The 26,927-nt window shown below is 35.7% G+C and overlaps 1 protein-coding gene across 1 annotated transcript in view; it reads right to left on the minus strand.

The window, feature by feature from the left end:
* Positions 1-26,927, minus strand: part of ntrk2a (neurotrophic tyrosine kinase, receptor, type 2a) — a 243,282-nt gene that overhangs the window by 212,577 nt on the left and 3,778 nt on the right. The window contains exons 2-5 of the mRNA XM_028802412.2: positions 24,564-24,638; positions 24,382-24,453; positions 23,807-23,875; positions 23,156-23,313 (exon numbers count right to left, since the gene is read on the minus strand). Of these exons, the coding sequence (XP_028658245.1) occupies positions 23,156-23,313; positions 23,807-23,875; positions 24,382-24,453; positions 24,564-24,638 (374 nt within the window). The remainder of the gene's footprint in view (positions 1-23,155; positions 23,314-23,806; positions 23,876-24,381; positions 24,454-24,563; positions 24,639-26,927) is intronic.

Genomic DNA, 26,927 nt, shown 5'->3' on the forward strand with positions numbered 1-26,927 from the left:
TTTAACAAGAAATAGCAAAAATACAACATACAAAACAAAAATCAAAACAAAAAAGAGGAGCAAAGTCTGAAAATCTGATTACAAAAGAAAATTCCAAAAAAAAACTAAATCAAAAAATCGCCAAAAATCCACAAATCAAAATCCAATATCTCATAACAAGATTAAAGGTCAAAACAAGAAAAGCCCAAAGGAGGCCAAAGAATACTACTATGTGAGCTAATGCCACAGCATTGTGTCTTAAGGAGCAGGATTCTTAAATACGACTCTCCTACGATCCATTACTGAACACCTGAGAGCTCTAAATTTACAATTCTGCTGGAAGACGACGGGGCAAGATCAAGAATATTTTAAAACATTTGTGCAAAAGACAAATTGTAAATTACAAAAAAATAAAAACATTTAAAAAGTCAAAATGCAGAAACAAGGTCCTAACTGTTTGAAATACTGTTGGATTAATATATTTACAATTTGACAACAGTTTAAAAAATGTACAGCTATATGTTCACTTAAAGTAAGTTATATTTTGTTGTTTTCCGAGATGTGCCCAATGTTGCTGTATACACCCTGTAGTGTAAATATATTAAGCAGTATTGAGAATATGATTTTTTTTATTATTCAGCTGTTTGAATACCTGTTTTAAAACGTTTTGGCCATGTTAACTAGTTAACAATTTCTACATTTGAAATGGTTTGTAAGAAACTAGTTGCAGTGTATTCTCTACAGCTCTTAGTCCAGTTAGTAACTGCTGGACATTTGCTGGACCTGCTGGACATTTGCTGGACCCCTCCACCACTGACTAACTGATTCTTTAGCTTAGTTCCACTGACAGAAGTGTTAGGTCATGGGTAACATTGAAAAAAACACTGTTGGGATACTTTTTCAAGGAGAGTCTTTCTTGCACAGCATTCATAGAGAAATGATTCTCAATTCATTCAAAAAAATGAAAAATTTTCTTTTTAAAAGATTTTCCTGTCTAAAATAAATGATTAATTTTTGAGGAACATTTCAAAGAGTTGGGCTTAGGTTCTACCACATATGCAGATATGAAGACAAAGCAGGTGGTTCTCCTTTCTAAGATTGCAAATGAACTTCTCTACTGATCCTTGAACATATCTGTGTGTGTCACTTGTGGGATATAAAGTTTATCAACCAAAACCGCATTGCCTGTATTTCAATTCATTAAAACCATCATGTTAGCTATTCATTAAAATCATTTTTTGTGTGGTTTTTATTAACAATATTGTTATTGTTTTGGTTATGTAACTTTATGGCTATGATATGTAAGATACAGTAGCTGCTTGTATTATGCAAGTATCCAAACTTTAAGAAATTGATAACAAAGATTAGAATTACAGAATGTATTTGTGGTTTTGAACTCTTGTTATTGTAATATAGATTTAGATAAAACTTAAAACTAAGTAAAAAAACCCCAGGAGGCTTCAAAACACAAAGTAACCCTGGTTCTCAAACTTAAAGCAGGTCTGGTCCTGCAACCTCAAAAGGCAAAGCATATACATTTCAAAAACCCCTGGCCCAAAGAATAAAAACAATTTTATTTAAATAAAGTTAATTTAGAAAGAGAATCAGAAAATGAAAAAATGCAAACTGTTGCCTCCAAGAGGTGACCCAAATGAACTAAATCTGAAATCCAAAGAACCATACCCTTAAGGAGAGCAGAAAATTAAATAATACATAAAACACATTGGCTGCAAAACACCTACAAAGGTTTTCACAAAAGACATCCATTATAAAAACAAAAATATAACATAATTACTAATTAATTGAAAACAACAACAAAAAAAAAAACAACTGCAAAGAAACTGTGATGCCCTCACCAAACCATGATACTTATGATACTTGTTAATATGTGACAAAAGACTTCTGGTTTGTATTTTGGCTTTGATGCATCCATTCTAATGCTTTACCCTGGGTTCTTGCATCTGTGCTGCTTAATATTGGGTTGAATGAACTGTCTTATAGTCCAGTACAATCCATTATAATTTAGCATCAACATAACAATTAGGAATGTGCTTAATTAGTGATAACTAACATTCACACAGGCAATGCTTATTTGACTCACTTGCAAACCATTTACAATATATCTTGTTCAGCCAAGATGTTTACAGTAAATAACTCAGTCATATCCCAAACAAAAATTGAAAGACTTCCTCACACCAGTATGGGTCTAACTAAGAGAACCTGTATTATTTGTTTTTTTATCTTCTAATGAAAATTGTACTGCATTTTAAATTATATTTTATTACATACATACTGTTCCACTCTATCAGTGTTTCACCTATATTCCCAGTTATTTGCTCCACTTTAGTTAGGAGGTGTTTTTTTATTTTTTTTTGTGTGCTTATTCTCCTTAATATGTATGTATTTTGATGACAGGGTATAATACTATAGATATACTAACACATGATGAAAACAATCTGTGAGGATTGCCACATAAACCAGTTACACATCGACCACTAAGGAAAAGGAAAAACATACTGAACTAAATGCCAGTTTGCTTGCTTCTTCTGCATTGTGCTATTGCAAGAGAGTGAGTAAAAATAAGTAATTGTTAGAATGCATTAATTAAACATAAAAATAAAATAACTGCAACTGTTCACAATACTAACAGCATTAGGCAAAAGTCAGGAAACAACCTCCGGCACCAACAGACTATCATAGGGTACACTGGTCATCTGAAACCTGCAATCTAATATTCTCTTTAGTACAAAAAACACGCTGTTAGACAGGGTTAAATCCATAAGCTCGCTACAGAGGATTCTGGAGATTGCTGAGTGAGTGCAACATGAGGAGAGTTATAGGATCTTACAATCACCTGTTTAGGGTGTTTCATTGTAATACTTGTCTAGATATTTTGTGGAAGTTAGTATTGCCGTGTTGTGTACAGTTAGTAACTAATTATAATTGTTTGATGTCTCATAGTTTTTGCATTTATCGGCGAAATAGAGTATGCAGATCTCTTCAATCTGTTAAATGGTGTGTGCCAATGTCTGTACAATGTCTGTGCTGTTAAGTTATATGTTCACTTAGTATAAGTGACAAAGAAAAGTTCTGTGAAGTGGTCTTACCAATTTCATGGTTCACTCATGTATTTCATTCCTGGCTGTCTGTTTCTTTTTATTTCATTTTTTTGTTGTCTTTTAGGTATCATTTTGATAAATTTTTTTATTCTATTTTGGTATTGTTTTTTTTTGTATATTTCAATTAATATTATTTTGTTTACTGATGATTTTTAGTTTATGAATGATGATCTTTTGGTGCTTTGTCCTTTAAATTATGTCTTTTTTGTATCTTCAATGTTAAGCCTAGTGAGGTAGGACAACCTGATTTTGTAGCTGGGGAACCACCCCCACTGCTATTTAAGAAGAAGACATCAATAATTTAACTTCTTCTGCATTAATGTTGCTCACTTATCTTGTGGCTTGTGTGTTCTATAGTTTTTGGGTAGCCTAGTTTTGACACCTGTTCTTATTCAAGGTACTGTTTTTGATTTTTCGGATTTGTTCATTTTTAGGTCTGGCTTTTAACCAAACTTATTTTGGCTCTAAATTTGTTCTTTGTTTCTATTCCTAGTTTTCCTCCAGTCTTCTCTTTTTGTCAATGTTTTTAAAATCTTCTATAATAAATATCTAATAACTAAGGAAACTTTCTGTCTTTATTTTTTGTGGAAATTTGGTTATTTAAAAGCCTGGTTATTTTTGGGCCTGTGTAGGCTGAAAGTCTGCCTTTTGAGTTTGGGACTAGGTTGTCAGTGTTGAGGCCTTTTGGGGGGATTCAAGTAATGTGCTGTTTGGCCTGTGGTATTTTTTAAAATTTTTGTGTGACAGAATCATAACAACCAACACTCCAAAACGAGGGCAATCTGCTTGGATCCAACTCAGATACAATCTGTGATAGGACTCTCTCTGTCTCTTTCTTCTTGGAAAGTTATTGCAGTTTTTACAGACACACAACGTGCATTGCAGAAACTTAAAATTATCAAACCTGCCTAATCTATGTAAGGGTCCAAGGAATTGAGACATATCCTGGTAGCACTGGGCACAAGGTAGGAATCTAGTCCAAACGGAGTAGATTCCACTCATACAAACAAACAAAGAGGGCATAACCACCAAAAATACTTTATACCAACAAAATTTTTAAAAACATTTTATATGTAATGTTTCTGGTCATCTCTTTCATTTCAGACCATTTATTCTATCCACAAATCTTATAACATAAATCTGTACTAATGTTGTTACTTCATTCACGATTTTCATGCTTCATTAGTAGCCATTCTTCCTTTATGTCACAACAGTCCAGCCACACTGAATTGTAGAAGTCAATGTAAGGTCACCAGCCAGACAAAAATAACATGATTAAAAAAACATGTTAAACTGGTTGCCACACCTGACACTATTAAATGGGAGCTTTCAATTGAAAGTCTATTAAAATGTAAATACAATAAAATGCTTTGGTAATGAGAACCACCCTTTATAAACATCAATTTCTACCACATACTTTTCTCCATCCAGAGGAAAATTGATGTTAGAGATGTTGGGCTGGATAGACCGACAGACAGACACTGGGTTGACTCAAGCTCACTTGTGTTTACTTTTTTAATTTTTAATTTTTTTAATTTACAGCCTGCACCTTCAGAATTAATTTGTAAAGCATTACACTAGTTTTCAATTTGAGATAATTACAGATTTGAGTTTATAGCAGACCAAAACACACATAAATCCTAATATTTTTCTTTAACTCGTTATAACAGTGTGTTACAAATACAGTCCCTATCTACAACATGCTTACAGGTTATTTATCATTTGTTTAATATTAACTTAGTAATTATTCATTATGGGAGTGGATCAACAACAAAAAGCATAATTTATTGCAAGGAAAGCACAGAAAAATAAAATCCTTCACTGGCACACTACTTATACATAAAGTGTAACGCTATACATGGTGTAAAGTTCAGTAGAATGGAAGTACTCAAAGAAAAGGCATTAAAATTTATGTGGATGAAAAAGGAAGATTATGTCTCATAAAATGTACACTGGTTTCAGTGTTTTATTCTATTAGCAAATGCTTCATTCTTTTGATTTGAAAGCCCTAGGGCATTTATATTTACTGACCTTTAAATGTTCTACTTTTCACACATTCACACATTTGAACAGACTCAATGTTTCTTTTGCTTATATTCAACACGAGGCAAATTGTACCAGAATGGACTTGCCTTCTCTGAGTTACTGTACCTATTTTACTGTGTTCTTCCCTTACTGTATGTCTTCACTTGAAAACTATTGATCTTGATACATTCATCTGACTGAAAAAATAAGATGTAAGGTGGAATTGTTGACTATAACCTTATAAATTTTAAAACTGCAGAGCGCTAGCTGCTAGATTAATACAGATCACTGGATGTACTGAATTTAACTTAAGATGTTTTGTAGAATATCAGTTTTTTGACAGCTCTGTGCTCCGTCACTCTATGTGTCCATTCTTATACATCAAATAGCTACATTTCTAAGCCTCACTGGCTGCCTGATGTAGACTGAAATAGTACAGTGCCATAAAAGGTATTTACCACACATTTTATTGTTATACAACACTGAATTACAGTGGATTTAATTTGGTTTTACTGACACTGATCAACAGAAAAAAGACTTTCTAATTGTAAAGTCAAACAGTTCTCTGCAAAGTAGTCTAAATTAATAACGAATTCAAAACAAAAATAAAAAAACTTAATCGCCCAAGTCATCATTTAGTGGATGTATCTTTTGCAGCTACGACACTTTGAGCATGTGTGTTCAGGTCTCTACAAGCTTTGCACATATCCATCCATCCATTATCCAACCAGCTATGTCCTAACTACAGGGTCATGGGGGTCTGCTGGAGCCAATCCCAGCCAACACAGGGCACAAGGCAGGAACAAACTCCGGGCAGGGCGCCAGCCCACCGCAGGACACACACACACACACACACACACACACACCAAGCACACACTAGGGACAATTTAGAATCGCCAATGCACCTAACCTGCATGTCTTTGGAGCGTGGGAGGAAACCAGAGTACCTAAAGGAAACCCACGCAGACACAGGGAGAACATGCAAACTCCACGCAGGGAGGACCCAGGAAGCGAACCCAGGTCTCCTTACTGCGAGGCAGCAGCGCTACCCTTTGTACATATGGATTTTACAATTTTTTTTTCCCCATTCTTCTTTGAGAAACTGGGGATTGTGAGTGAAGAACAGCCTTTTTAAAGTCCAGCCACAAATTCTCAATTGGATTGAAATCTGGACTCCAGGACATTAACATTGCAGTTTTTAAGTCATTCCTGTGTAACTTTGGCTTTATGCTTGGGGTCATTGCCTTGCTAACATTTCATGGATATTTTTCCTTTATAACATATGAACAACTTGCAAAAATGTAACCAATATTAGATCTATCAAAATTTAAATCTTCTGTAACAAAACAGCATTTTTTTGTTATGTTTTGCGTCTTAAGGGATTTAATTAGCTGAGGACACTTAGGATTGTTAGGTTTACATTAATTAGTCTAGCGTCAGTGTTAAATAAATTAGTGGACTGTGACAGACCACCCCCCCAGCAAAATTAATGCCAGATGATTGTCATCAGCAGTTTTGACACAATTACAACAAAGGCAGGTTCACTGTCAGCATGGACTTCATTCCTCACCAAGTACCAAGATGCAACAAATAATGGTGCACAACCACCTCCATTAATATGTTATTAATATGTCACTGCATTTCCAAATGAGGCAGTGTGTGAAGAAGATGCATGTGAAGCCTTTTTTGTTAGGCCTTCATTGTTCTCCCTAACATGCTGATCTTATTACTAATGCATGCTTTTAAAACTAATGTTTGACTATATGGAGATCTTTTTGCATTGTGTCTTGGATTGTGACAATATTTGGAACCACTGATCCTGTATTGAAGAAGAGGCAGCTGCAGATATCAAAATGAAGTGCATTCAAAATTGTCTGCAAAGAAACCTAAAGTGACATCAACACTTAAATGGCTTATGAAGTGACATGCTGTCGAAGATGCTGTTCTTGTCTCATCAAAAGCTGACCAACAGTTCACAGGATGTCATGTTTTAGCCAGCATTTCCCCCCCTTGCTGGTTCAAAGTCATGTTGTGGGTTTATTGTGCCTAATTTTCTGTCATTTATTTGTATCAATGTTTCTTTTATTTATTAAGTACACTTTTCTTTGTGTTTATTTATACGTAGTAATGTCCTACTTTATGTCCCTTGTTTTTTGTGAGCAGTTCTCCAAGGGGTGAGGTCACCTGCCAATCAGCACCAGGAATAGCCCTCCACACTATTTATGCAATGGCCTTCCATAGTTCCTGGTGATTCATTTTGATTGTCCTAGGGAGTGGAGAGTATAATGAGTATCTATGCCTGTTAGTCAGTCAGTCAGTCATTATCCAACCTGCTATATCCTAACACAGGGTCACGGGGATCTGCTGGAGCCAATCCCAGCCAACACAGGGCGCAAGGCAGGAACCCATGCAGGGCACCAGCCCACCACAGGGCACATGAACACACACACACACACACACACACACACCAAGCACACAATAGGGCCAATTCAGGATCGCCAATGCACCTAACCTGCATGTCTTTGGACTGTGGGAGGAAACCGGAGCACCCGGAGGAAACCCACGCAGACACAGGGAGAACATGCAAACTCCACGCAGGGAGGACCCGGGAAGCGAACCCAGGTCTCCTAACTGCGAGGCAGCAGCGCCACCACTGCGCCACCATGCAGCCCTATGCCTTGTTATTGCTTTTGATTTTCTGGATTTTTTAATCTCTGCTCTGTTTTCGACAGTGATTTTTGGATTGTGTTTTGGGACCTTATTTGCTTGATTACCTTGCCTCTTCAGGCATCTCCTTGTGCTCTTCGGAACTTTGCGCTTGCATAGCCTTTGTAAAATAAACGTTTTATTTTTAAGATTTTTGGAGACCCTTTCTTGTCAGGATTTGACATTGTTTCCAACCTAGAGGACTATTCTTTGAAAGTGTTTTGGAGCTATTTGTGCATTTGGGACTTGGGACACATGACATAAAAGAAGAATTTAAAGTTATGAGGATAGTAAATGGGTTAGATAAAATATCAATGTATTAAATCAGTACTTCAAAAAGAACAAAGAGACACAAATGGAATGTGTCTAAGGGTACATTTTGGTTTACTAAACTTCAGATTGTTAGATGATACAGCATTCTCCTGTAAACCTAAACTGAGTAACTTCAGTCACAAAAATAATCCCATTCTCTATTGATTCAGTTTATTTGGAATTAGTGTGATTAAACCCAAATTAACCTTCTATAAGTTTATGAGAACAAGTCTTGATGCTTGAGTCAGAATTGATGAAGAAATCCAATCCAACATCAGAGGTGTTAACAAAGAACAGTATAAATGTGGCTTGAGCACTTAAATACGTATTCAGTTTAGGCCAAAGTCAACTCAGAAGTTTGGTAAACTTAACAACTGTAGCTGCTGGATCTCTTTTGGCTACATGGTTAGGAAATGGTGGATTACAAAATTTTTTATGACTTTTCAGCACAGTTTCAAATTTACTATGAACTGCAAGTTTCCCTCATTTTGACAGTCAATTAACATGCAACATGCTGTCTGACAGCTCCAGTGGCTGTATTAATATTTCCAGGTATTATGAATTCAGCAGCAATCTTGACCCGTCTTATTCCTTTTTCCATTCTATCATGGTATGACAAACTCCTGACATCAGCCAGATAAGCCTCTCTTCTGTTTGTGTGATCCAAAACAGTTTCTTTTCTTCTGTTCTTTCATTAACATTGTAAACATTGAACTTCCAGTTGAGCACTCATTAGTTATAAACTAGGGATTCTCCAAACAGATTTTTTAAGGCCGATACCGATCACTAATTTTAAGTTACTCGATCGACTGATTCTGTTTTTTTTCTTTTACCCCTTTATAAAGCTTTATACACTAATCTCCTGCATAACCAGACAAATAAAAGCCTTATGTTCTATATTAAAGTGTACTTTTATAATTAAACTATAGAACACAGGTGTTTGTTTTTGTTAACAAAATGTAATTCTGTAGGCTTATGGTTCAATGACCAAAAAAAACTAAAATAAATTAAAATCCCTTAAAATGCATACTTTAATAAAATATGTATAAAAATATTTATCCATAATAAATATGGCATAAAAGAAAATAAAATACTTATCTTAATTACAGGCTGCCATATTGTTAATTTTTTTCTATAAGGTACCTATCTGAAACAAGGCTTAATTAGAAGTTTTCACCATTTCTCTAACAACAACAAAGCAAATATTATATTCTCACACAATCAGTTAATTGATATTGGCAATTAAACACTGCTTAAATGTAAATATTCATGCACTTATAGGCTTTAATCATTTTAAATCATTAATTGCACTGCAGCGTTTTGCTGTCAAAATATACATTTACTATATTTATACAGGTGTGTTGTATTTTCTGTATCAGCTAGACATTCACAATTCTTGAGGTGTAATTATAAAATATGGATTAACATTTTAATTTTGTAGTACTTGTTTCTTACCAAATCTTATGCTGTATGACACACAGCAACAAATACTAAACATCGCACAAATCTTTTAAAAAGCCTATTGTTTACTAAGTAGCAATTCCAAATTTGTCTTTATCTTTTCTTTATCCAAATAAAAGTGGAAGCTGCTGCATTTTAAACAAGCTCGCTGTCCAAACTCAAGCGGTGTCCATTTTAATTCAAAGGACAAAATAAAAAGGTCTGAATTCCTTAAAGTAGCTTTTCTTGCCGTTTGTTTAATTGCACAGGACGACTTCTCCCATGTCTTTTTTTTAGTTTATTACTCCATTTTCTTAAATGTAAAGTCTAATATTCCAATCATCTCTCGCTCACTGGCTCAACTGCCGTAATACCTTGTGTAAAGGAGCACTGCAACTAACTCACTGTAAAGCATAGAAAAGCAGGGACTGAAAAATATCATTTTTGTGATCTGCCTTTTACTGATCACCAATTGGTCTTTTGTGGTGAAAATTGGCTGATTCATATCAGTGGCTTATCGATCAGAGCATGCCTATTAGGAACTGTAAGAAACACAAGAGTCACTACAACTAGCAACAAAATAAAACATGCAGTTTAATCGCAGTGCGCTGTGAAATGAGAAGCACTAGAAATGTTGCACTTCATGACTGGTGATCACAGGCACGCACAATGATTGACCACAACTTACTAATTAAAGTAACCCTGGATAAAACAATGGGTGCCCTGATTTCCACTTGGTGTCTTGAGCTGTTAAACCATTTGTAAAATATGATTACACTAAACAATATGGGGTAAACATTTACATTTCACCATAACAAATTCTATTGATCCATTATTGTAAAGTTGTAGTTAGTGGCAAATATGTCTTAAGGGCAAAGGGCAAAACCTCACATCTACTTTAATTTTTACATTTTCTAGAAAATGTTTTTCTTTATTGAATCATCATTTTTTATTCAGTTCAAACAAGCTCCTGATCTGAAGTGCTCTTTTAAGTACAATGGCTGCCACAACATCACATAGCAACTCTTGCATGCTTGGAAAATGTTTTAACCAAGGTACAGTTCTATTAAATGTTGAAGGAGAATTTTAGGTAGAAGACCAGGAGATGACAGAACAAGAAAAGAATTAAATGAAAGGACACAGAGTAGCAGCTGCTGGTTGCACCTAAACTTCAAAAACATCATCAACAAAACCAAAATGTGTCAAGAAATAAGAGAAGTCCTTACCATAACAAAAGATGCTTATCCCTAACTAGAATAATCACAATTCTTCACCACCAGAGTTTGTATATTCATCCAAAACTTAGACACTGAAAGCAAGGAACCACCATTTTATATAGGTGGGGAGAAATCACACAACACATTCACCTTACCCTTCATCCCCCGTCTCATGTGACCAACAATGCGCTTAAAGACAATATGGCCACAGCCATGCTGCAGCACACAAAAAGTAGCTTCTGTGATCCAAAGCTAAGCACAAAATGGCTTACTGTATCACTGATGTTACCAAAACAGTAGTGAAAAATATTCAAATAAAATAATCTTAAGAACATTATAAAGGTAAAGATAAAAGTAGCCAACAGATTATGACAAAAACAACACGGCACTATAGACTCATGTGTAAGTAGTGACAAAAGCATGCAAACAACAAGAAAAAAAACATATTAATAGCCACAGGCCATCCAACTGCATCCTCTAAGTACACTACTCTAGGTGTGTCTTCTCAGATGTTGTGAAGAGGCTAAGCAAGACAATGCTCTGTCATGCACTGCTGACCATTCAAAAAGTGCAGATTGGAACAAGCTGAATGAAGAGAGGCATGAAGAATAGGTAAAATGAATGGTATATTATACAACCCCTCACTTAAAAGAGTATTCAAGAAACAAAGCAATAGGTCATACGTCCACAGGCCTAGTAAAGCATAGCAGCAATATACAAAAAAGCAAAAAACAGAATCAAAAATGAGATACAAGCCCATACTGTATACAGGATTACCAAAAAGAAAAAATTTGTATAAAAGAACGTAATACAAGAATATAAGCAAAATTCAAAACACAAGAATTAAAAAAACACTAAAAAAATAGGAAGATTACAAAACATAATGAAACTTGAAAAGGTTGTTGTGACAAAGGCATTAGGTACACAGTGCTTGAATCATCCACATTCCGTTCTGAGCTCCTCCTTTATTCCTTGTCTCTCTAATCATGTGACTGCTGCATCATAAGTGTTGGCAAGCAACAGATGGAACACACCTGGCTTAAGTGATGACTAGGAATGTAGCCCCAGCCACTTCCAATTAGTAAAAAGCAAATAATAATAATAATAATTCCTTCCATAGAAGAAATATGAAAACAAGAGGAATATAGGAAGGTTATAGAGCATTTACAGGTAGTCCTACAGGTACTAAAAATAAAGCAAATAGATTAACACATATATTCACCAAAATTATGAAATTAAAATGGTAGTAAGTATTGTATATTCAGGAGAATATATCCTGTTGGTTGTGCTGTGGTTACTTTTTTATTCTCTGTACTTTCTAAGTCAGAATGGTGCAACACTAACTCATCAGTAAAATAAAAGGTTCTGTAACTTTACAGTATCTATATATAAAATTCACTAAGTCCATGGCAAGCAAGACGCATGCAAGACCGAGCCCCGCCCACCAACAATTCACTAAGCAGCCGACCATGGCACACACACTACAGAGCCAACAATTCGCGCGAGAGCGAAAGCATTTGCCAAGAATGTTTTCATTAATCAAGAACGAATGTCAGAGGTTCGAAGAAGATCACATACCGTTGTAGTTCCGACCATAAACGATGCCGACTGGCAATCCGGTGGCGTTATTCCCATGACCCGCCAGGCAGCCATTACTCCCACTGGCATGCCTCCGTATAAAGTCAAACTTAAAATTGGTTCAGTCGTCATGTTTCTCAGAAACCTCATGCCAGCAAGAAGTCTCTGCAAAGGCACTAGACTGACTGTTCTCAGCATTCACCGCAATGTACTGGAGTGTAAAACAATCACAGCTCCTACCTCACAAACTGTCCATATTGCCCGGATTTCCCTGACCCCATCATATTCAAATTTGCCTGTTAGTTTTACACGCAGACAATTTCCTGTTAGATTGGCCTTTGCAATGACAATTAATAAGGCGCAGGGACAAACTTTCAAAAAGATATGCCTGTATCTGCCAAAACCAGTTTTCAGTCACGGACAATTGTATGTTGCTCTCTCCAGAGTTCCATCTTTTCATTCACTTACAGCACACAGGCGCACGCGAGGGAGAGAGACACACACACACACACACACATTCACACACAGGCGCGCACGAGAGAGAGAGACACACACACACAGGCAAGCGACAGAGAGAGACACACACACACACACAGGCGCAAGAGAGAGAGTGACACACACACACACACACAGGCGCGAGAAAGAGAGAATCCCTGACCCCATCAGATTCAAGTTGCCTTTTACGTTTACACACAGACAATTTCCTGTTAGATTGGCCTTTGTAATGACAATTAATAAGGCACAGGGACACACTTTCAAAACAATATGCCTGTATCTGCTAAACCCAGTTTTCAGTCACGGACAATTGTATGTTGCTCTCTCCAGAGTTCCATCTTTTCATTCAATTACAGTCGTATCCTCAAACCCACCCCATTTGGACAACTGTGTCTTTCAGGAAGTGTTCACCCATCAATACATAATTAATGTGGCGTATGCTACGCCGCGGGTTGGCTAGTTTGCAATATTTTCATAATGAAGAGTGTTGATTGCTAATTGCTGTTCGAAGTTCCAACATTATTTTGCAATGCATAGTTTTCATTTCTATGGTCTTCAAAAAAAGGATACTGCATAAAACTTGGCACTGCTGAGTACGGCCATTAATGACTCATTCATGTCATCATTAGGAAGCACAGGAACATTTAAAATTTTGATGAGACATAATGAGCACGAAAGTGTATATTTACATTACATTTATTTGCTTTGCAGATGGTTTTATCCAATAGAATGTATTCTATTGTTTGGGAACAAGTGTCAAAGGGCAAGGTTCAAAACTTGATCATCACAAGTGAAGAGATCAGAACAAAAAATAAGCAAGTTACAAGTCCTAGGTTACAAAAACTTTAGAGCTACAGTAATATCAGTTACACAGAAATTCACTAAATGAGAAAGTTTTCAAACATTTCTTAAACACATGAGGGAGTCAGAAGTTTGATTGATGATAGGCAGCGTGTTACATCGGCTAGACTGTACATATGAAAAGAGCCTGGATTGAGATTTGTTGCCACGCAAGTGTGCCATCACCAAACGTCATTCATCAGCAAACCTGAGTGGTCAAGAAGGAGCACAGGACTTCACAAGGTGAGCATAAAAGATTTTAATGTAATACTTGCTGCCTCAGGGAGCCAATATAGTGATCTGAAGAAAGAAGTGACATGTGCTCACCTCAGCTGGTTGAAACTGCATGTGCCACTGCATTTTCATCATCAGCAGTGGCATGGTGACACATGTAGATACTCCTGCTAGCAGAGAGTTGCAATAGTCCAGACATAAGAAGACCAAAGCCTAGACTAGGAGTTGCGCTGCATACTCTGTCAGATATGGTCTGATCTTGCGGACGTTATTTAGAGTGAATCTGCAAGACTGAGAGATCATTGCAACATAATCAGTGACTGACACCTGGCCATCAATTACCACCAGAAGGTTACATAAACTTTTTTTTTTGTTCTTTATTTCACCTTATACAATTTCTTGTATTAGGAATTTGTTAGTTTTCGCATACCCCTTGGGGTTAGAGCGCAGGGTCAGCTCATTGTACAGCGCCCCTGGAGCAATTACAGGTTAAGGGTCTTTCTCAAGGGCCCAGCAGAGTAGGATCTCTTTTTGGCAGTGACAGGGATTCGAACCGGCAACCTTCTGGAAAGCAGCACAGACCCTTAGCCTCAGAGTTGGCAGGTATTAGTGATAATGAGACAAACTGAACACAGATGGTGTGCTGAATTGATGGACAAGTTGTGATAACAAGAAGGCCCACCTTTGCCAGGTTGAGCTGGAGGTGGTGCTACTTCATCCAGGTTGCAATATCAGTGAGATGTTCAAAGATTTTAGCTGACACTGTGTGGTCCTCCAGAGGATAAGATAGGTCCAGCTGCATATCATCAGCATAGCAATGATAGGATAAATCATTGAACAGGATGATATGGCCTAGTGAAAAAGTGTATAGAGGGAAGAGGAGAGGGCCCAGCACAGATCTTTGCTTGCCTGGTGCACCCTTGACATCTGTGCGTGCCTGGAAATATGGTGGGATCTGCCTAAGAAGAAGAACTCAGACCATCTGGGGGTAGTCTCAGTGATGCCATGATCAGAAAGGGTGGTAAGGAGGATCTGATAATTAACTGTGTCAAAGGCAGAGGAGAGATCTAGCAGGATGAGGACATATGACATGTTGGTAGTTTTGTCAACAATGGAAAACAGAACTGTCTCTGTGGAATAACCACTCTTGCAACATTACTGATTAGGATCAAACAGTCTGTTTCTTAGCATTGGTAGTAGTAACAAAAAAATACTCATACATTTTAAATCTGAACATGTACACGATAATAAGGTTAAGGAATTGGATAATCAGATTAATTTGATTAATCTTCTATACAGCCTTTCAGTGAGATGGCATCGTGCGCTATACACGGGAGAGTCTATACAATGTTCAGGCATGCACTCTGGGAATGAGCACCAGTATACTTGATTTACTACATGTGTGGTAAGTACATGAATAAAATATTACTTTTGTATTTGTTTCTATGCAACAACCTGGCATGACTGAACATTTTCATCAGTCACATGGAACAAATAGCATTCAAGTAAAGCACTCTGTGAAACAATCATAGCCTGTGAAAGCTGAAAATGCAAAAAACAACAATAGAACACTTCAGCAATGCAAGGAGAAATGAAAGATAACAAATAAACTATATGAATAGAATCCAGCATTGAACTGTACTGATTTTTTCTATCTTGCAAAACTGGTTAACCCATCCAATTTTATGTAGTTCCTCACTAAAATAAAAAAAAAATCATCATATGTGCAAAATCCTTATTTATTAATATTTATTAATTCAGTGCAAATGTTTCAGTTTTTATCGTTTGCCTTCTGCTGTCTTTCAGCATCTTTGTGATTATGCGACTCTTCTGCTTTTTCTAAGATGCTTAAGTATTAGTATCTACTTCATCTTCATATGTTTTACATTTCTTATGATCCATCCAACTGCTGTTATCTATTTTTTTTCTTCTTTTTTTGTAATTTGTATGTGTGTTTAAGGTGGTTGCTGTTTCTATCCTCAGTTAAAATATTTCTTGCGCTTCTGTGAAAAGCTAAATTTCCCCAAGGGACAAATGCAATACTATTTATCATTCTATTATATAGTGTTTTATCTATCTATCTATCTATCTATCTATCTATCTATCTATCTATCTATCTATCTATCTATCTATCTATCTATCTATCTATCCATCCATCCATCCATCCATCCATCCATCCATCCATCCATCCATCCATCCATCCATCTATCTATCTATCTATCTATCTATCTATCTATCTATCTATCTATCTGTCTATCTATCTATCTATCTATCTAACAATACATAGCATCACTGCCTTGAATATATATTTGGTTATGCAAACGTGAACTTGTCAAATATGCTTTCATTTCATTGTATTGCACTTTTTCTGCACCATTTTTAAATATTTGAACAGGAGGTGCATATTTTTCTGGATAACTATAATGTAAAATAATACTGTTCGTTTAAACTACTTCAGTATTGCAGGGGCTGTACCTGTGACACCTGAAGGATGGCACCAAACTACACACTGGGAATCTTGTAGTTTGGGACTGACTGGGATCAGACTTGAAAATTGTTAGATTTGAAGACATTGACACCAAAAGATGTTATTTCCAAAAACAATGGTGGGTTTTATTTACAGGTGCACAAAAACACAAAAGCAATGTTGCAATCAAAAATACTGAATATTATTTGCGGTGATTATTGCCAGTCCCAAAATGAAAAGGAATCAAAGACAACAAATGTATATAGACAAAAGCGGGAGCTTTCCTACATAATAAATGCAGTCAGGAAGATCTCACACAAAACAAAGTCCTTTCAATGAGGCCCAAAAATATTTACAAAGACAAAAAGTGTATCAAAAACCCAGATTACTTAAATACCTCCACCAAAACTAATTTTTAACTAGGAGATATCTATATACAAAAATAAAAACTATACAAAATAAGGCACATGCCACTATGCTTGGTATACTGATAAGAACTGCTCATATATAAACGATAGGCCTGTGTATGTATTGAGCAGACCGCTCTGGTCACGTTCAGCATAATATCTATGACATACAATTGCACCATTATGCTTCCCTAAATTTGAAACCAATAAAGAGAAGTCAAGCAAAATGACACATTTTATTGGCTAACTAGAAAGTTACAATATGCAAGCTTTCGAGGCAACTCAGGCCCCTTCTTCAGGCAAGATGTAAGATAGGGCCTGAGTTGCCTTGAAAGCTTGCATATTGTAATCCTTTTAGTTAGCCAATAAAAGGTGTCATTTTGCTTGACTTCTCACTACATCCATAATAATAATAATAATAAATTTGGCTAACACGGTACAACACCCTAGTACTACAAGCCAGTAGCTAGAAATATTTGATGTTTTGAATTTAGAAAAATAAGAAATCTTACATCTACACCTTTTAATATGCAGAATATGTAATACTATATTACCTTAACCCTGGTAAGTTCAGTGTTACACCTTAAATATTTTTGTGGCTGATTTCCAACAAATGATACATCAGATGCACACTAGTGTAGTTAATTGAAATCCTAGTTAATCTGATGATTTATGCTTCCTTTAAGTCTGAAATAGGTACATTTCACAACTCCCTGTTGAAGTGAATTAATTATTATTATTGTTATAATTTTTACACCTTACATTTGTTAAAATGGATTGTGTGTTTTATGAACTAGCATTATCGCTTGTCTGTAGTGCTTGTAAATGTCTAATTAAGACATATCTTTATATTCATAACAGACCAAATTAGGCATTACTTTTGATATGTCTGTTTCCATATATTAGTAAATGTGCATCTCTAGAATAAAGACACTTGATTCAATAGGCATAATATTGCTTGAGTGAGCAAAGGCTGAAAGTAAACTGTAGAGGTGTTGAGGCAGGAGTCATGTTTCGTACAGGGAATAGAAGGTAGACCCACAGCACATGCGTTTTAGAAACAGGTAAGACTATAAACACCTGGGGAATTTCACTTTGGCTTCAACTGCTTTGATGGGCTTATCAGCAGAAAAACAGAGACGTAATGTCTGTTATTCAGTTGTGGTGTGTTTGGCATTTCTTTGTTTAGTCGTTGGGAAGCAAAAAACAAGACTACCATAATCCTATGCCGGGAACAATGTGAATTTTTTGGCAATACTACATTTTCTTGCTCATCCGTTTATTTTAATAAATCCAGGCATTTACAGTGGTGTACATCAGTAAGTATTTTGAAAAGTATGCACATGCCAACAATGAGTTAATGTATTAGCACAACTGAAAGGGCAGCAGATAAATGGCTGTTGTGAAAATTGTATCTTGAACTCCCCGCTCCTTTTCTTGCTTATATCATTTGAAAGCTCAAGTACAAAGGTTAGTGAATCACTGAAAGTACTAACCCACAGAATAAGCAATGCCCTTGCACACATTTAGAGATTCTCAGACTTGGCAAATTATATCTCTAAACCAGTAACAGCACACTGCACAATAACATGCAGTGAATACACTTGACTTCAGCATTCATAGTTTGCATACTCTTTCCCAGTACATTTAGCATTCATTTGCTCAGAGGTTGATGCGCTTGCTGCTTCCTGAGCAGCTCTTCTTTTCTCCACCCTAGTGGCCCGCTTCTTCTCTCCTTTTGTTGGCATCTTTTCGCATTAAAACTGATTATGTCAGTGTTTGTGTTGCAATTATTTAGTATGTTTTCCTTAATTTTTCACTTAAGCTGCAACTTAAGTCTTCAATCTGCCTCAAGAATAATTTAAGATATGAAGAGGTAGGGGAAGTGACAGCAAAGATGGTAGGGAATGAGAACCGTGCCCATACGCATGTGCTGCACAGCCGACCCGCTGGCCGCTGCCAAAAGTTGATTCTACAATAAAATAAAATAAAAATAAAAGGAGAAATATCCTTGGAGGTCAATCATTACCCTAAAAGCGGATAGTAGACGTCACATAGTATAAGTGTACCAAATTTCAGGTCAATAGTTCAAACCTGTGAGCTACAGGTAATTTAAAATCCTGGACAGACAAACGGACAACCACGGTAGCGTATTATATAAGAAGATATTTCTTGCATGCTAGCGAGTGTCAGCCTTTAAATGCATAATTTTACTCTTCAATTATGGAGCACTATGGGAGGTGTAATGTTGTGATCACTTGGCATATATTGACAAAAGGAAATAGCATTTTACAGAACATTTCAAAAAAATTGAGAACTGCTCATATATAAACGAAAGGCCTATGTATGTATTGAGCAGTCCGCTCTGGTCACGTTCAGCATAATATCTATGACATACAATTGCACCATCATGCTTCCCTAAATTTGAAGCCAATAAAGAGAAGTCAAGCAAAATGACACATTTTATTGGCTAACTAGAAAGGTTACAATATGCAAGCTTTCGAGGCAACTCAGGCCCCTTCTTCAGGCAAGATGTAAGATAGGGCCTGAGTTAATTGTTACTCAAAAGTTACATTTGCTGATGAAAAGAGTCTTTCTAAAGTGATAAAACTTTCATAATAAAATTATATGTCTCACTATAAAGTTGTAGAGCGGCACAGCGACAGAGTGTTAGCCAGTTGTTCATGCCCTGGGTTCTTCCTGCGTGAAGTCTGCATGCTCTTCCCATTTCTGCATGGATTTCCTCCTACTGTCCCAAGAGATACAGGTTATTTGAATTGGCGACACTAAATTGGCTCTGGTTTGTGTGTGTTTTCACCCTGCGATGGACTGGCGCCCTGTGTTAGCTGGGATAGGCTCCAGCCCCAGCAACCTTGGTCTGGATTAAGTAGGTTAGTAAATGACATGTGTATAAAGTAGGCATATTTTTATTGTATAAAAACAAATGAGATCAAGAAATGAACTGGATGTATTTTATCACCATTAGACATATATAAACGAAAGGCCTGTGTATGTATTGAGCAGTCCGCTCTGGTCACGTTCAGCCACAGCCACTAGATGGGGAATGCATGCACTTTTATATTTTTTCGGCACTTGCATGCAACTCACTTCTCACTACGAAAACTCTGGGTGCAGAAAACACCACCGCGCAACAACAACGTCGTGCTAATGACACAGAGGAACAGACACAGCGTTGAAATGTACTAAACGCCGCAGTTCAAGAACATGAAAGTGAAACATCTCTGCAAAGGAGGGTAAGGCTTGAAGTTTTCACTAAAAACATTATCTATCTGGAGGTATTTTCTCGAGACAAAGATTAATAGGACTTATATGCCAACGATATGGCTAAGATATGGTATTGCCAGTGTCTTCTTACGAAAGCCAGTAGGGCAGCAAGCACAGGTAGGTCCACATCCTCTGCCCTAGGTAGTTCTTAAGAGTTAGAGGACCCCTCTCTAAGTTCACGAATCTAGTAAAACTGCTAGCGAGTCTAAGGGTTGTTTTTTGTCCCGAAGACCACACACAGCTAGTAATTTAATTAACGCTACAGCTAACTGCTCAGTGATACAGTTTCTCAAAACAAGCCAGAACTCATCTAAACGTTCCATATTTTTAAAATGTGGCTTGTAAAAAAATACAGGGATACACAATGAAAGACATTCATAGTAACCAATTCCAGATACCTCTTTGGATGTAACATACTTTAATATACTGCCTACCCCATAGCTAATGGTACATCTGTTTGTCATCAGGAAAACACTTGCTAATGCTACTTTCTCTCTGTTTTGAAAGATTTCCATCCCCTAACTCTTTTTTCAACATTAGCTATAGGAAGACTCTTTCTGGTACTTACAGTATATGTACATTTGACTAGTCATTGACCAGACATATTTGAAGCACTTCCCAAACTTTGCTTCTTAGAGTCTTGAATAAATATCTCAAAAGTAGAATAAAAATTAATAAAGTATCTATCTATCTATCTATCTATCTATCTATCTATCTATCTATCTATCTATCTATCTATCTATCTATCTATCTATCTATCTATCTATCTATCTAAAAGTATGGATATGAACTGTCTATTTCCCTACCAGAAGTCCTTAATTTTGTTTTAGGCCCTGTTTTTCCTATACTACTATACTATTTCTTACACTACTTCCCTATCCCTGTGTCTCTTATACATTTACTGACAATTATATGTTAGTTCAGGTTGAAGTAAACAAGGCATATAAACTGTTATCTTTCTGCCAAACATACATTGAGAAGCATAATTATGATAAGCAGTCATTTTAGGTGTTCTATATCTAAACAAATGTATACACTGTAGATATGCAAGTGTTACCAAACAAAGCATTTGCACAACAACTGCCAAATGAAATGTGAATTTGGAGCTGTAACACTAAACACATTTCCATTCACTTTGTATTTTGGATCTGACGAGCATTTTCATATATCAGTATCAGCAGCTTCCAAAAAAAAATGCAGGTCCGATGACATATCTGTCTGTCTTTCACATAGCTGACTTGCTGAGGTTTTCAGCCAGATCAAATGAAGCTTCCTTGACCACAAATACATTTTACTGTTTAGCCTACATGTGACAGGTGAAGCACCACTTGCCCTAGGCAGACAAAAGGCCAATAAGCTGCTTATATTGTTTCACTCATCTGCAGCCCAGATCAGTCACTAAACAGATCTGATTTTGACTAGCATGGTTAAAATGGAACATATACATACGGGCCAACTGATGATTTACAAGCAACAGACTACATCTCAATGCTTTATTTTCTTTTTGTCATTTAGGCATTTACTACACAATATTCTAAAAGTAAGTTACTCTCATTTTGAATTACCACAGATGTTTTATAGAGACTAAAAATATTCAGTACTTTCAACACTTTGTACTTTTTCAGATGCAAGCTATTAAGTGTGCGATTAAGCTCTTCACATGGTGAAATCATTCCTCTTGTGTACTCAAGTGTGAAAGCTCCACCTGAACATTTCCAGCACATTCTAATGCTAAATTCTTAAAACCCCTATGAACTCTCACATTCATGATTGAGAGAAATATAAAGAGTAATGTGGAACAGCTCAAAGCATATTCAGATAACAAATCAAATCAAGGTATTTGTGTTATGAATAAGTAAATCAGATCAAATCATGCTGCAATTAATGCACAGGCTGAAATGAAAAAGCACATTGTAAAATCTGTTACATACAGTATGTGACTTTTACTTTTTTGGGATATGGGCCATGAGATTGTAACTGGATGGTGTCTACTTGAATGTAGTATTTGTCAGTTCATTTTATAGGAGCTCATTTTTTTTACTCTCCAAATTCCTCCACTTTGTAATTTCTACAAATTGTAAATCAATTGATCCTAAAAATGCTCAATAGTACCAACACTTGAAAAAGTTCTCAAAGTCAGTTATGCAGAGTAGTAGCTGTAATTGTAGTACTGCCATTGTACAGAATACAGTGGGATTTTTACCTACTGTACATGTTCAACAAACATGTTTTTCTCCACAGTTGATGTCTATGCTAATATATATTAATAAAAGACACTATATTTTGTTAGCGTTTTGGATTGCAAATCATTGTTCAATACAAAAACTGCAGCATTACTAAGCACTGTCTAAATTCTGAACAGCTACAGTATATCTACTTCCTCTGAGAAAAGGCAGCATTACTTAATATGCTGGTCATAATTACTTGACCAAGATGTATTTTTTTATCTCTCTATCATTATTATTTATCTTGGGAAAAACCTCTTGCATAAAAGCCATATCCACTAGATTGGGATGCTGCCAGCATGTTGCTAATGTAAAGACACTTAACCTGCTGGCCACAAAACACTTTGGGGAGCAAGCTTGTTGATAAAAATGGCAGGCTAGTAAACACCTCCAGTGAGTGAGTGCTAAATTCTGAAACTCTGACCACTTTCCTCTACAGAATTATCATAGTATTAAATGTCAGCATGAGAAAAATTCAACAGAAATTGCTTATCTGTTAGTTTCACTTTGATATACTTTCATAGTAGTGTGCATTGTTTGAAGAGTGTTTGTTGAATAATGAATACAAATTTAGCAACTGCAGTCAATAATACTCTCATTAGTTCATAATACACATTTCCAGTAAATCTATTTTAGGCCAGTCATACTTATTATTTGGAATTGAGGCAATAATACAGGCATTTAAAGATCATTCTAAAATCATTTAGTGCTGAAAATAATAAAGTAATTTTTAGATCTGTCCAATGTTTATTCTACAAGTTTCAAACAGCACAGTAAAAAAGGCAAATGATAAAACCACTTCTGAAAATAAATCTCAAGAACTTACCACATTTTGGGATGCGCATATTGTAAAGTATTATCCTCTTGTTACTGTTGTCCTTGCAAATCAAATCCTGAGTCTCAAGACCAGCAACTTCACTCTCCTTCCACAGTTTCAGCCATTCAATATCACATGAGCATCGAAATGGATTTCCTGCCACTACACTAAAATAAAAGATTGAGTAATTTTCTTCAATATTTATATTATGTGACTCACATTAGGTTTATATATTTATATTACACACACGTTATTTGAATAAATCATCTGTTAAACAAATGAATGATAACATAAAATGCTGCATGTAAATGCCTTTAACTTAACCTAAATGCTAGCTATGTTTTCTTTTTAATGACTAATCTTCCTGTTATATAAGAATACATAACTAAGGCAAATGTCAATTCTATCATTCTGCTGTAAAATAGGTTTTGCTGTCATAGATCAATAATTAATAGAAGAAAACCCGGGAAATCTAAACAAGTGCTACTAAAAAACATAGTTTAGCAGGCCTAAGCAGCTAAATCAGTCTGCATGTACAATTGTTGCAAATAAAAAATATTGTAATTGCGCTTTATTTGTTTTAATAAAGAAAAACATTAAATATGCATCCATTTGCTTAAATAGAAATGTGCAAATAATTAGAAACACTGGACTACTTACAAATAAGTCAGATTTAAATGTCGAAATGTCTTCCAGGATAACGTTGAAAGTTTATTATTTTTTAGATTACTGCAAGAAAAAATAAATTGATTAACATCAATGATATGATGCCATTTATCGTTTTGAGGCAATCCAAAACAGTTGTCTTCCATAAGTTTAATGACTGTGCATTCGCCTGCACCCAGTAGATGGCCTTTTTTGACAATTCTTCGATAGCCAACTGAAGGTACTGCTAGAGAATTTCACTCCTCGCAAAATTGTTTGAACTTAAAGAATCAAATAAAATAACACTGTAACAGACATTACACATTTGTAGACGTCTGTTCTGAGATGCCAGATAAATATGACTGGAAATTTATAATGTTGGTTTAAAGCGCCCAATGGTTTTTTAAATTATGTTATTTTTTTACATTTATTAATAAAGAGTTGGTATTTTAATAAGTCCACACAGAATTATATATCAATTGTGTTGCAGTTGGGGATGCCTGATGTTGAAAGGTGTTTTGTCCCCGACGCCACATATGACAATGAACAATACTGACAAGCACTACTGATCACTTTAAAATATCACTTACATGTACTGCAGCTTCGTGTTTTTATGAAATGCAAAACGTGACACGTACTCCAGTCCAGAATTTGCCACAGTTCTTTGTAATAAACAAACAAATAAATAAATAATAAGAAGAATGCATTAACAGCAAGAAAAACATACACTGTAATTTTCATTATCGTTGCCGTTATAAATGTTGATACTTACAGATTTCTGAGGTTCATGTATGCATCCATATCAATATCACTGATGTTTCGCAACTTGTTTTGATTTGCGATGTATCTGTTTAGTAACAATAAAACAAAAGTTAATCGGAGATCCGACTAAATCTGCATTCAAATCATTTAAGCCACTTTTCCTCTTATGTCCCAGTCCAGTAATGCGTTAACTAAACAAGGTGCAAGTAATATAAAATAAACGAGCGCTCCCCCTGTAATTGTGATCCAACAGCTGTGAACAGTGAACCGCGGAAGACTTCAGCAAAGCTGAGGATGTTGCTCGTCAATTTTTTTACAATCTCCATCGGAACTACGAAATAGCGACGGGGTCTAAAATTCTTCTTGACTATTTTTTTCTTGATATTTTGGTTAAGGTTTGGCGTTTCATAGCGCAAGGTGTTAAAGAAACTAACTGGAAATACAATACTGTCCTTTACAAAACGGGATGTGCACTGAACAGATGTAAGAACAGTATTAAAAATTTGGACTGTGGAGGATGGCGCATAAGATATTTTTAATGTCTCGAATTCCATTCAGATCTTCGAAATTTCACATTTCTTCATATAGGCCATAAACCCTATTGAAACGCCACAATGCATCAGGTACAGGATTAATGCTATGCGCATTTTTGTGCATTAGTTCCTTTTTATACTCCAGTATTAAAAGCTACTAAAAATAATCGCTATTTTTTAATATTATTTCTAGCAATAACTTCTCAGTTCATTAAGCTGCTTCATAAATAATGTTTTGTAGTATATTTTGAAATCTGTCAATAACATTTAGCGTTTCAAATGAAGAAGCAGCCCAGGCCTATTTATATTCCCCACCCCATACAACTTTACAATTTTGGGTCATCTCCCCCTGCTTGTCGAGGCTGCTGGGTGACATGAACTGTCCAGGAAGAAGACCTGGCAGAACGCAATAACTACTTGTATAAAAACCCACCCTATCTCACACCAGACCAACAGTCATCAGTCTTCTAGTAAGTCAGTGGGAAGAATTAGTGGCCATGCAGAGGAATCCTTTCTGAACACAGAGACATCCTGCAAACTCCATAGAAAAAGCACCCAAAGTCTCCACTACAGAAATGCAAGTTACTGACTGACTAATTATATACTCTTCTATCTTATATAACTTGTACAATGATCAAAATGAGCACAGTTGCCTGTATATGTGCTATTTCATAATAGTTCTTCAGAATAAATATCTATAAAGCCATGTGCTAGCTACATAAGACATTAGAATTTTTTTTATTTGAAACACATTATTTTGTAATTATGCCTTTGCAGTAATTAAATGTATAACATTACCAACAAATTTGAAATTCATATTTTGTATTAATTAACTAATTTATATCATAATGGTTTGTGTATATTATTATTTTTGGTTCTACATAAGCACTGTGTTCAAACATAAACTCTAGTATACATCCTGATATGAAAGCAATATTTTGAATGAATATTTCAATTTCACTGTTCTACTTAAAAGAACACATTTAGAATTCAGCTTCATTTCTGTCCATTTTTATTAAAAGCTTTTCTTTGTGTGTTTAAAGATATTGTTTTAGTACCCTCCTTTTCTTAACAGAATGTGTTCTGCAGAGTGGCCATTGAGGACTAAAAAAAACTCATTTTATACTGACAAGAAATAAGTCTGAAGGGTGATTTTCAAACCATACAAACCATTATTGTACACTTTTAAAAAATAAAGGTGTCAGAGTGGTTCTGTAGAGCAGTGCCATAAGGGAACTATGTTTGGTTCCCAAAAGACCCAACTACATGAAGGTTCCAGAAAGAACCTTTATTTATTTACATCCATAACAGGCTCCATACAGTTAATAACCATGAATAGATGGTAACAGAATTGTGAAATACTAATACGTCATGATTTTAAAAGGACTCCTTGTGCATAAGTACAGTAGCACACTCTAAGTTCAGGTGTTCTTAATCTGTTAGGTAGCTCACCATACATTAAACATTTCAGTTTTTTTTTCCCTGTACATTAGGAAGTTTTCAAAGCACAAAGAACCAACTTCATACACAGACAGCCCTTCCCAGAAATAATTGTGTTTTTTCAAGTAATGGGTCTAGGAGAAACTACACAACCCAATAAAAATGCTATCATGGAACCATTATTTTTAAGAATGTATTAAGACCCATGAAGTTAAGGCTGAACTCAAGATGAAATTCAGAATTGCAGTTTTATTGTATACATATGGTAGTCTTTGGCTGTAGCCTTTTTCCTTATTTTTTTTTTTTTGTTGTTTGTTTGATTGTTTTTGGGCTTGAAAATGAATAATAGGATAGACTGATACTTTGTAATTTGGAATAATAGATTACATACTAAACTATAC

The sequence above is a fragment of the Erpetoichthys calabaricus genome, chromosome 5 (assembly GCF_900747795.2).
Source record: "Erpetoichthys calabaricus chromosome 5, fErpCal1.3, whole genome shotgun sequence".
Classification (NCBI taxonomy): Eukaryota; Metazoa; Chordata; class Cladistia; order Polypteriformes; family Polypteridae; genus Erpetoichthys; species Erpetoichthys calabaricus.